We start from the raw sequence: 11,908 nt of genomic DNA on the forward strand, positions 1-11,908 counted from the left end.
GCTCACCCCTGATTTTCTTCTCATGTCCACAGCGTCGCCCAAACCGCACCAGCATCTCTGACGTGGTACCCACGGCGCTCGCAAATTTGGAAAGACGTCTCGGACGCCGAGCACAGGACTGATACTTGGCCAGCGTTTCTCAAACTGCGCGGTCCCTTAGTAACGCTGACGGAAGTGACGCCAGTTGTCGCGGAGCAACGAGGAACTCGCCGCGGCCGGGACCGCGGGACGCGGGGACCGAGGCTGCGCCTGCGCGGGAATCTGAGACGGTCTTGGGAAGGGCTGGCGGGTCACCCGCGGCCGCAGGATCGAGGCCGGAGGGCTGGATTCTGCTGGAACAGCACGGTCTGCCGTACCGCTTCTGGTGCCCGGCGTAGGTCAGTGAGGCGTCCCCGGGACCAGCCCGTCCCGATTTCGCAGCCCCCACCTGGAGCTTGCTTCACGCCGCGGCAGCCCTCAAGTTAGGGGCAGACCCGGCAGGTGCGTGAGAAAGCGAGGCCTGGGCTCAGTGTGTGCGCCCTCCGGACCTCCTCGCGCGTGCAACGTGAAGGGCAGCGCCCATCCTTAACCACAGAAACCCCCTGATTAACTGACACAAAATCTGTTTTAAAATCCCTTGGATTCGGAAGCATGATCTGGGCTATGTGGAGCTAAGTTCTTCAAAATAGGAATGCTAAAACGTAATGTTGTTTCCAGAGTATTTGTGTTAGAGTCTTTGAGATATTTTAAATTATTTGGCAAATAAATGATACTTGAAAGCCCCGGACTAGGCGGTGGTCGGAGACGCGAGACGGAGACAGGACACCGGCAGCGGGGAAAGGAAGACTTACTAGCAGAGGAACAGCAGGGAGAATTGACTCAAGAAATCAACTCTCTCCGGCCTTGATTCTGGTAGGAGTTTTAAAGGGAGTTGGGGGTAGGGGTTAGGTTTTTCTTTTTACTGATGGGTTTGGGGGATCTGGCAGCTTAAAGGCTGCCTTGGTTATGCGCGGTTGTAAGTACCGGAGGGCGGATATAGAGCAAGGAAATTCATCGCAAAAATGTAAACTTTGCAGGTTGAGTAGGGGAGTTTATCACAAAAAGGCAGCTGCTGGAGGGTGAGAAATGCCAGTTGGAAAGTCCCCAGAAGAGTGCCTGAAAGTCTGGAGATGTTGATTCTCTGTGGCAATACTTTCCGTCCTTGCTGTCCTCTGGGTCAGTTCTCACAATACTCAATTGAGAGAATGTTTTTGGAAACAGTCAGACCTCTAAGGATGCAAAAATCTGTTAAGAGTGTATGTGAGCTTGGTTTCAGAAGATCCTTTTCTAACATCCTTTTCTAGTACATGATTTCATTACAAGCCAGTTGGCTGGGGCACATGCACTTGAGGCACCAAATTAGACTTGCTCAAAATGAAGTAAGATTTTTTTAAAAAGGAGTAAGATTTTTAATAACTCAAGTTCTAACACATAGTTGTACTATTTTTCTTAAGGTTTTTCTATCAGATGTCCCACCATAATGATGCTGGTAAGTATGGAAGCATTAATAAAAAATTATTTTATGCCCGTACAACAATGGTGCTTTTCAGGAGGCTTTTTTTTTTTTTAAAGTGTGAGAAAGAGGGAAGAATCAGAGATTTTACCCTACTTGCAAGTTAACAAGTTAGCATGCCACAGTTTCTTAGATGCTGGTAGTATTACAAGGCTTCTGAGTCAGAGACTTACAGAAATAATAGTAACCAGAGTATCAGCAATTTTTTTTTATGCTAGTTATGGTGATGGGCACATTTCATTCTTTTTCCATGTGAGTATCCCCATTGCAGTACCATTTGCTGAATTTTTGTTTGTTTGGGTTTTTTTTTTTTTTTCATTCATTTGTTTGTAGGGTTGTTTGTTGGTTTGCAAAGTGCATGGACCGGGAATCAAACCTGGGTTTCCCACATGCAGGCAAGGATTCTACCACTGAACTATCCTTGCACTCCCCCAGAATATCAGCAATTTTGCACTGTCTTTCCAAACCCCATTCCCACAGGTTCAACATTGCACATGCAATGTGTTGCATTACAGGAGAGGAGTCTTGAGCTTAAGGAAGCTGAATCTTAATTATAATGGACAGGAGGCATGCCTTTCAAGCTTGTTCACTATGCTAACATCATTGAAAAAGTTGTCAAGGACAAAGAGCAGTCAATATCTTGTTCATAAGACTTGCAGAACCACTAGAGACCCATGGAAAATCATCTCCCAACAAAAACTGTAGTTTTTTGTTGTTCTTGTTTTTTTTTGGGGTGCACGGTCCGGAAATCGAACCCAGGTCTCCCACTTGAAAAGTGAGCGTTCTACCACTGAACCACCCGTGCACCCCCAAAACTGTAGTTTTAAACTAAATTGGGTACAAAAAGTATTGAATCTCATAAGATTTGATGTCAGTAATTTGCCAGTATGACATGGTGATCAGATATTTTACTTCCAAGGCTCAATTCCAATCCTAAGCCAAGAATTCTTGCAACCAAGTTGATCTAGAGTTATTTGTCCTTCTATGTCCCCCTCCTTCTCTTCTTTGTTGTGAAATTAAGAGGGTATCCTGTGTATTCTGATCTGATACAGAGTTTAGTTATTCTGGAAAATATTTTTATTACTAAGTCAGATAGAAAAAGTATAGACAATAATTGAGCCACCCATTATAGGTATAGAAATCTATACCCTAATAGATTTCTTTCTGACAAAAATGAGAGTATCCTATACACACTGTTATTGTGACTTACTTGTTTAATTTAAAACTGAACATCTTAATTTTACTGGTGAATAATACTCCATTACATTACATGACTATGACATACATACTTTAATCCTGAATTCTTGATTTCTATATAGTATCTTGTTTCATTATTGTAAAACCCATAGGCTATTGTAAGATGATAAAAACATTGCAGATATTCCAAATGTATACTACTCATGCTTTTGGAGAGAATAGTTAAGGGACTTTTTGGAATTTTAACAAATTGATTACAAAGTAGAGATTTGTGTCCTTATAAATAAATCTTTGTGCACATCGTTAATTTTTGGAGACATCCTTATTTCAAATACAACACTATTTGTATTTGAAATAGTGTTGTATTTGAAATAAAAACACTATTTTGTTTTTTTTCCCATTGCCAATAAATGTTTTTCTTATAGAAGAGGAAACAGGATAATTAGAACACACAAATTAAAATTTTTAAAAATACTTTTATTAATTTTAGAAGTTAAGAAGATTCCATTCCTTTACTCCAAACCAGAAGACTTTGTTCCATATATACAGAGCAGGAGATATGTTGGTTAGGAACAACTGGCCTGTGTTTAAAACTGAAGATTTTCATGACTGTTTAACCTTAAGCCCTATACTGAAGTAAGAATCATTGTTTTGGAAATACTACTTTGGGTAAATATTTTTAATAGAGGTCTGTTCGTGGGATGATTAAGGTTTTCATACTTGAGAAAAATACAGAAATGTTGAAAGTTAAGAAAAGACAGATGTGAATTTAAGAAAAGTTATACTGTTACTTAGATATCAGTAGGTCAGTAGTCAAACCATGTTAATTTCAGGCATAGGATGTATCTTACTATTTTGAGCTTAATAATTCAAGAATTTTAGTAACTAGTGGCTAATTAAATAAGCCCAGACTTGAGACAATGTTCAACCAACAATGAGTTAGTTACATTTGAATATTTTATTTCTATATTGCTTGAATTCAGAGTATTCAGAAAAGATATTTAATTTAAAATATGCCAAAGTACAGTATTAATATTGTTATGTTTTACCTTGTTTATATGGGAAAGTGAATTTTGCACTTAACTCTCTGGGAGCCATTCAGGTAAACCTGTACTTGATAGTTAGAGATACAGGGATTTATCTACTATCTAAATTCACATGCTCTTCTAGGTTGGTCATTCTCCGGATATTCTAAATGGACAGACTCTTATGTGAGTCAGGAACTCTATTCTCAGACTTCCACTATTACAGTTACAGTTTTATGGTTAGTGTGTATTGAAATGGACGAATATTTTTATGTAATTAAACATCTTTTAGCCAAAATGACCTACTCATTAGTTTATTGTTCAATTGATGAATAGTCTTTACTTAGTTTCCTAGGCCCTATAGTATAGAACTTAAAGCATGAACTAGTCAGGCTGACCTGAGTCTGAAATTCCAGCTCTGACGTTTAACTAATACTTAACCACTTTAAGCTCCATCTTGCACATCTTTAAGACAAGGATAATAATTCCTACTTAATAGGGCTGTGACAATTAAATGTGATAATGGTTGTAAAGTTCTTAGCCCAGTGTCTGGCACATAGTGATCTATCAAAACAAATATTCGTTTGTTTGTTTTATGTTCACACACACTAATTGTAGCGTTTCCTGGGTATACTGTATAATTATATATCTTTTTTACTTGATAATTTTCATTTATACCATCTGCTGACCAGGCTATTCTTTCCTTTTCTCATCAGATTGATATCAATTTTAATTAGTTCACAGTGAATCTATATTGCCTGTGAACTATTATTTAATATGAGGATTATTGTAAATATATTACAATATTTTTCATTGTAAATATTTTTACAATAATGCTAATTTAATGATAAATAATAATAAGCGTTACCCTACATTTTTTCTGTTTTTTATTGATAATGATATAAATTAGACTGTAAGAGAATAATAATGTTTCAGCATTTCTGTCTGGATGCCTCTGTAGTTTCATTCTGAGAGCTGAAAGTATCATCCCAACAGAAACACTAATGCTATGACTGTGCTTTATTCTGTTTTCCATTGACTTAATATATTCAAATATGAACTTTACTTCATGGGGAAAAAAATGTGGTCTTAAACTGTTTAATCATTTTAACTTGTTTTTATATTTCCTTGGTTTTAACAACTTGGTTTTAACAGATTGCCTGTTTCATGGTTAGCACTCAGTAATGTTTGTTAAATAAGCATAGAAGTGAAACAGAGAATGTTTAGGGAATATTTCTTTTTTTTTTTTTCCAGGACAACCCAAACCCATTTCTGGAACCATGAAAATATTGCTGGTTTTTGACTTCGATAGTACAATCATAAATGACAATAGTGACACCTGGATTGTACAATGTGCTCCAGAGAAAAGGCTTCCTATTGAACTACGAGATTCTTATCAAAAAGGCTTTTGGACAGAATTTATGGGCAGAGTCTTTAAATATTTGGGAGAAGAAGGTGTAAGAGAAGATGAAATGAAAAGAGCAGTGGTATCAATGCCTTTCACTCCAGGAATGCTGGAACTTTTAAACTTTATTAGAAAAGATAAGGACAAATTTGACTGTATCATTATATCAGATTCAAATTCAGTCTTCATAGATTGGGTTTTGCAAGCTGCTAATATTCATGATTTGTTTGAAAAAGTGTTTACAAATCCAGCCTCTTTTAATAACAACGGTCATCTCACTGTAGAAAATTATCATGCTCATTCTTGCACTAGGTGCCCAAAGAATCTTTGCAAAAAAGCAGTTTTGGTAGATTTTGTAGATAAACAGTTACAACAAGGAGTAAATTATACACAAATTATTTATATAGGTGATGGTGGAAATGATTTCTGTCCAGTAACCTTTTTAAAGAGCAATGATGTTGTCATGCCACGGAAAGGATATACTTTGCAGAAAACTCTTTCCAGAATGTCTCAAAACCTTGATCCTGTGAAATCCTCTATTGTAGTTTGGGCTTCAGGTATTGAAATAATTTCTTATTTACAATTTCTAATAAAGAAGTAATATGCCAGCAATTGAAATGTATATCAGTTAAGATTAGACTCAGTTGTTTATAACTAAAATCCCAAATACTAGTAGCTTTTACAAAAGAGATTTTTTTTTTCTCTCACTTAAAAGAATTCCAGAGGTAAGTATTTCAGGACTGGTGTGTTACTCTACCAACATGCTTATGATCCAAAATTGGTTTTCCAGCTCCACACATTAATGTTCTGGCCGGCAAGAAGGTTACATCCCCTTCTTTAAGGACATTTCCCTGAAGTTGGACCCAATACTTTTATTTCAATTTCGTTGGCCAAAACTTAGAATGTTCCACCTAACTGCAAAGAAGGATAGAAAATAGTGCTTTTACTTTAGTGGTCATATGTCAAGGGAAAAATCAATGGGAAAACAGAATTGAGATAGGTGAAATTAGCAGTCTCTACCAAATGTGGTTGATAGGTAGATTATATTTTTGTTATTACCAGAACAAGTAATCGTATATTTTACTTTCTTAGATATTTATTTGAGAAGCATATCTAGAGTTATATGCCTTAAAAATTAGCCTGGTGTTTTAGTCACATGAGCTGAAAGGCTCCCAAATGTTTACAGTGTCCTCATAAATCAGGGTATCTCAATGATAGAGATGCTTTATCCTGTTTCCCAGATTTTCATCAACTTCAGTCTTTCCTTTTGAAATGAAACACAAATTAATGTTATTCAAATATTTTAAATTTATATAAGCATCACAAAATATAATTCCAGCGGGCTAGTTTGCTCAATGTGCAGTCTTAAATGATAAAATATATAATTTCTAGCAATGTTCAACATTTAAGAGATCACTTCATGTAGGGATATTAGCAAACTATCAACTGTTCTAGAGAATTTAATAAGTTCATGCCAATTTCTGGACTCATTGTGTCAAACGCATAAATATCCAGTATATAATAGTAATAATATGACTTTCTTTCCCAAATGATGGAAACTCCAAAAAAAAAAAAAAGATTCAGTATAATTTATTGGGAAAAAAATTGTTACTCCCTAATCTATATTAAACTTATTTCTGTAATGAGGAAACTAAGCCTACCTATAATTATGCCTAACAGTCACTTCCAGAGAAGCTCTTCTGTTGCTCAGTTGTGGCCTCTCTCTCTAAGCCCAACTCTGCAAATAAACTCATTACTTTCCTCTATGTGGGACATGACTGCCAGGGATGAGCCAAGCCCTGGATCATGTGCTCAACAATGCTACATGACCAAAAAGGGGAAAAGAAATATAACAAAATAAGGTTTCAGTAGCCAAGAGATTTCAAATAGAGTCCAAAGGCTATTCTGGAGGTTACTCTCATGCAAGCTAGATATTGCAAATTGCCACAGTATGTCAAGCCCCAATCAGCGGTATTCCTGAAAACCCTAAAGGTTTCTATCTATAACTCTATAAAAGTTTCACTCACTACGTTTATTTTTCAGAAACTTAAACCTCTAGATTATTCCTTGTCAAGTAAGCCTTGAAATCCAGAGGCAGCAATCTCTCTAAGAACATTAAATAGTTGCACACCCCTACCCCATAATGTTGACACATATTTTCAACATGAAGAAGTTAGAACAGTCATTGTCCAAATATCACTGAGGTTTGGGAGAAGGATCAAATGAGAGGGAGGAGTTGTAACAGAGAAGATAGAATTTAACAAAGTATTGTGACTACTAAGTCATTATGTCTATATTTCTTATTAGTCTCTAGTGTATTAGAACAGCTAGAAGGAAATACCTAAAAGTCTCCTTGTATGCTGGAGACCACCATCCCCAGGGATGCAGTAGTGGGCACTCTGTACTTTAGTGAATCAGCTTGATGGCACAATGGGTCTGGTGATTCCCAGGCTTCTGAGTAAAGAACCTTGGGCTTTGTGGCTGAGATCTTCACTTTTGCCAGACCTCAGCCAGCCCAGAAGTGCACTCCTATTTGGCAGCCCACAAGATCCCTGCCCACATGTACCTGTGGGCCACTGGGATGGGGAATGAGCTATTGATGCCTCTGCGTGGCTCTCTTCCTTATCCCCACCTCTTTGCCCATGCATACCATGAACATCATGGACCTCCATGAAGAAATGATAGAGGTAGAGGAACATAGAGTATCTCTCTAACATGCTAAATTGTCACACCTGCTCTGCTCTGCATCCCCTCCCCTCCCAAGGGAAGGGCTCCAAATATTCCCCTAAACAAGTGCCCACAGTGGCCTGCCTCAGTTTTGAGTAGGCACTGCACGCTGCAGTAAGGTCTCTTTGTGTAGCTAAAGTAAGTCTATTGATACCCAAATTCCCAGTTTGGAGCGCTTGGCTATAGGACTGTGAGATGAACCTCCAAACTGGTTGTGGCAGTGGGAATGTGGGAGTTGCTCAGCTCCTCCCTCACCTACTCCAGGCTGGTGTGTAACTGCCAGTCCAGAGGTGGTCACAATTAAATAAACTCATCCTGTCCTTTCAGTCGTAATTTCTCCAGTAAAATTTACCAAAATTTCTTTCTGTTGTAGAAGTCCCTCTCCAGCTGCTTGTGCCCTGGAAACACTGTCCAAGTCATTTTCTGCCTTTTCTCTAGATCTCTTCTACCCATTTTTCAATTGACTTGTATGCCTTTTTATTATTGAGTTGTAGGATTTCTTTCTATATTCTGGTTATTAAATTCTTATTGGATATGTGGTTTCCAAATATTCTCTCTGATTGAGTAGGCTGCCTTTTAACCTTTTGAAAAAGGCCTGTGATGCAAAAAATATTCAATTTTGAGTCTGTCCCATCTATCTATTTTTTATTTTGTTACTTGGGCTTTGGGTGTCAAGTCTAAGAAAACTCTGCCTACCACAAGGTCTTGTAGATACTTCTGTGGCATAATTTTATTCTTGGCCTGGTGGCTTAGTCTCTTTCTCTCCCTCCCTCGCAATTTTGGCACGTCTGGTTCTTCTAAGCCTCTGAATTACAAGCCTCACTAGCGACTAGTGATGATGCAGCCTTGTCTCTCTAACCCTATTGGTCTTCTCCTTAGTCCTCCACCTACCCAACATCCTCTGCTACGGGTACACTCAGGAACAGCATCTCTATGGTCACAGTCACTCATCCGTCCTCCCTGTGTGATTGGCTACCCTCCCCTGGAGGCCACGCCCTAACTCCACCTCTCCTCAAACTGTATATAATCCAGGGCTCGTCAAGCCTCGTGGTCTTTAGCTTCTGGCTGCCCTGGCATAAGCGTCTACCAACAATAAAGCTACCTCGCTTCATGCCTTAATTGGCTCGGCCTCCAGTCCTTTAGACCCTCAGCGAGGTCTCCTGTGCGCGCCCCTTGGACCCAGACCCCCGGCTCGAGCCCCTTTTCTGCGTGCGGCAGCGTCCTCTAGCAAGCAGTGAGAAGCTGAGGAGTAGAGGGTCCCCGATAGCTTAGCGGTTGGGCAAAACCGCATACTTCCCTACATTTTCTTCTAGGAGTTTATGGTCTTGTCTCTTCTAATTAGGTCTTTGATCCATTTTGAGTTCATTTTTTTATGGGATGTGAGAAAGGAGTTCTCTTTCATTCTTTTGCATGTGGATATCCATTTCTGCCCACACCATTTGTTGAAGAAACTGTTCTGTCCAAGTTGATTCGAGTTGGCTACCTTGTCAAAAATCAACCATCCATATTTTGAACTCTCAATTCAGTTCCATTGAGCAACATGTATATCTTTATGCCAGTATCATGCTATTTTGACTACTTCAGCTTTGTAATGTGCTTTAAAGTCAGGCAATGTGAGTCCTCCAACTTTGTTCTTTTAAAGATGTTTTTGGCTATTTGGGGGCCTTTACCCTTCCAAATAAATTTAATAATTGGCTTTTCCATTTCTGCAAAGTAGGCCATGGGGATTTTGATTGGGATTGCATTAAATCTGTAAATCAATTTGGGTAGAATTGACATCTTAACTATATTTAATCTTCCAATCCATGATCATGGAATGTCCTTTCATTCATTTAAGGCTTCTTTGATTTCTTGTCACAATGTTTTGTAGTTTTCCAAATACAGGTCCTTTATATCCTTAGTTAAACTTATTCCTAGATAATTGATTCTTTGAGTTGCTATTGTAAATGGAAATTTTTCTTGATTTCCTCCTGAGAGTACTCATTACTAGTGTATAGAAATACCCCTGATTTTTGTGTGTTGATATTGTATCAACTTTGCTGAGCTCATTTATTAGATCTATTAGCTTCGTTATAGATTCTTTGGGAATTTCTAAACATAGGATCATGTCATCTGCAAACAGTGAAAGTTATAGATTCTTTGGGAATTTCTAAACATTGGATCATGTCATCTGCAAACATCTTATTTGGATGCCTTTTTCTTTCTTCTTTCTTTTTTTTTTTTGCCTTGCCCAAGAACTCTAGCTAGGACTAGCATTTGTGGCTGATTACTTCTATGAGCAAATAAGGGGAGTGTCTTCTACGATGAGATAATTCAAGGGAGTGTCTTCTGCAATGAGAGAATCAAATCAGTCAAATGTAATCCAATCAGTTGAAGACTTTTTAGGGAGGGGTGATGATTTAAGCAGTCAGAAGAGAGAACTTTTGTATCAACTTCAGCCAGCCTCTCCTGGAGAATTCATTAGAAACCATTGGAATTGCCAGGTTGCAGCCAGCCCTTTGAAATTTGGATTTGTGCATCCCCACAGTTGCATAGATACTTTTATAAAATCTCATATTTACAGATATTTCCTGTTGGTTCTGTTTCCCTAGAGAGACTAATACAAGTGGTGTATTACATTTGTTGTTTTTCTTGTGTAGAACCTCCCTTGCATACCTGGAATAAAATCCAGTTGATCATGGTGTGTGATTTTAGTGTGTCGTTGGATTCAATTTTCAAGTATTTGTGGAGAATTTTTGCATCTATGTTCATCAAAAAGATTGGTCTTTACTTTTCTTTTCTTGTAGTATCTTTTTTAACCTTTTTTTTTTAATTTAAGAAAACAAGCCATGCACTTAGGACCACCAAAAATGGAAATCTTAGTTTAACCATAGGCATATTTAAATAAAGTATCCATATAATCATTGTAAAACCTATGTTTGCATGGTAAGTTTCATAAAACAATTTAAAACTAAGGCAACAAGGAAAAAAATCTACAAATTCAGATACTAAAGTTTTTAAATTTTAAATATTAAACACTAGCTTTATACTATTTGATCAGCTGTCAAAACTGAATGTTTTCAAAATATCAAGTAGAAAGTTCTTACAAATATCTGCATTGCTATAATACTGACATATGTTAGTAAATATTTTCCTGATTTCAGGAAAATATGAACATATAAATATTTTTACAATTAAATATGAAAATCTTAACTACCTAAAATGTGTATCTTAGTTAGCTTAGGCATTTCTTAAAAAAAAAAACTAAGTAATCATCATAAAGCCTGTTTGTACAATATATTTCATAAACCAAATGAAAATTAAAGCAAGGGAAAAAAATTAAAGAAGGAAAATATCTATACAGTATCAGAATATCTTAAATTCTAAATATTAGAAACTATCTTAAGTACCATTTGATTAGCTATCAAAACTGTGTGTGTTAGGGTGCATGGGTAGTTCAGTGGTTAGAATGTTCGCCTTCCATGCAGGAGACCCAGGTTCAATTCCCGGACCATGCACCCCCAAAAAACAACAACAACAAAAAAAACTGTGTGTTCTCAAAATATCAAGTAAAAAGTTATTACAAATATCCACTTTGCTATAGTAGTGAACTATGCTACCAAAGATTTCCAAATTTTTTATTTCAGGCAATTATTTTATCTAATATTACAAAAGCTGCCTATAGTTTTTTTTTTTTACCATTTTTCTGTGTTATAAAATGTAACATATATATGTACAAAGAAAAAAGCAATAATTTTCAACACATACCTCAAAAAGGAGCTACAGAACAGATCCCAGAGTTTGTCATGGGCCACCATGTCCTCATCTCAGATTTTTCCTTCTAGCCTCTCCAAAACACTGGCAGGCTTTATCAGAGCTATAATAACGGAATCATGCAGCTTCTGCCCTTTTGTGTCTGACTCATTTCATTCAACATTGTGTCTTCAAGGTTCATCCACGTTGTCATATGTTTCGGGACATCATTTTGTCTAAATGCTGCATAATATTCCATCATTTATAAATGCCACATTTTGTTTATCCACT

At 37.4% G+C, this 11,908-nt stretch overlaps 2 protein-coding genes across 11 annotated transcripts in view; one reads left to right on the plus strand and one right to left on the minus strand.

Annotated features, from left to right (window-relative positions):
- CFAP210 (cilia and flagella associated protein 210) overlaps positions 1-200 on the minus strand; it is a 63,998-nt gene extending 63,798 nt beyond the window's left edge. Inside the window, exon 1 of one of the 2 annotated variants that reach the window (XM_077154087.1) lies at positions 7-200. In XM_077154087.1, the coding sequence (XP_077010202.1) occupies positions 7-24 (18 nt within the window). In that variant the 5' untranslated portion in view covers positions 25-200. The remainder of the gene's footprint in view (positions 1-6) is intronic. The other variant, XM_077154086.1, reaches the window with a different exon arrangement.
- PHOSPHO2 (phosphatase, orphan 2) lies at positions 191-10,616 on the plus strand. 9 transcript variants are annotated; one of them, XM_077154092.1, is made up of 4 exons: positions 191-891; positions 1,473-1,507; positions 3,219-3,364; positions 5,008-10,616. In XM_077154092.1, the coding sequence occupies exon 4, from the start codon at positions 5,034-5,036 to the stop codon at positions 5,757-5,759; it is 726 nt and encodes a 241-aa protein (XP_077010207.1). In that variant the 5' UTR covers positions 191-891; positions 1,473-1,507; positions 3,219-3,364; positions 5,008-5,033; the 3' UTR covers positions 5,760-10,616. The 9 variants fall into 9 exon arrangements, with proteins under 9 accessions (XP_077010207.1, XP_077010206.1, XP_077010204.1 ...); XM_077154091.1 differs by lacking the exon at positions 3,219-3,364 and having other exon boundaries at positions 191-480; positions 771-891; XM_077154089.1 differs by lacking the exon at positions 3,219-3,364 and having other exon boundaries at positions 191-377; positions 760-891.
- Positions 10,617-11,908: the final 1,292 nt, after the last annotated feature.

This window comes from Tamandua tetradactyla, chromosome 3 (assembly GCF_023851605.1).
Source record: "Tamandua tetradactyla isolate mTamTet1 chromosome 3, mTamTet1.pri, whole genome shotgun sequence".
NCBI lineage: Eukaryota > Metazoa > Chordata > Mammalia > Pilosa > Myrmecophagidae > Tamandua > Tamandua tetradactyla.

Bases quoted from the DNA above. Each gene is read 5' to 3' on its own strand.
- PHOSPHO2 (XM_077154091.1), top strand. From the start codon at position 1,486: ATGTCCCACCATAATGATGCTG. The intron at 1,508-5,007 runs GTAAGTATGGAA...TTTTTTTTCCAG, and splicing joins GTCCCACCATAATGATGCTG to GACAACCCAAACCCATTTCT.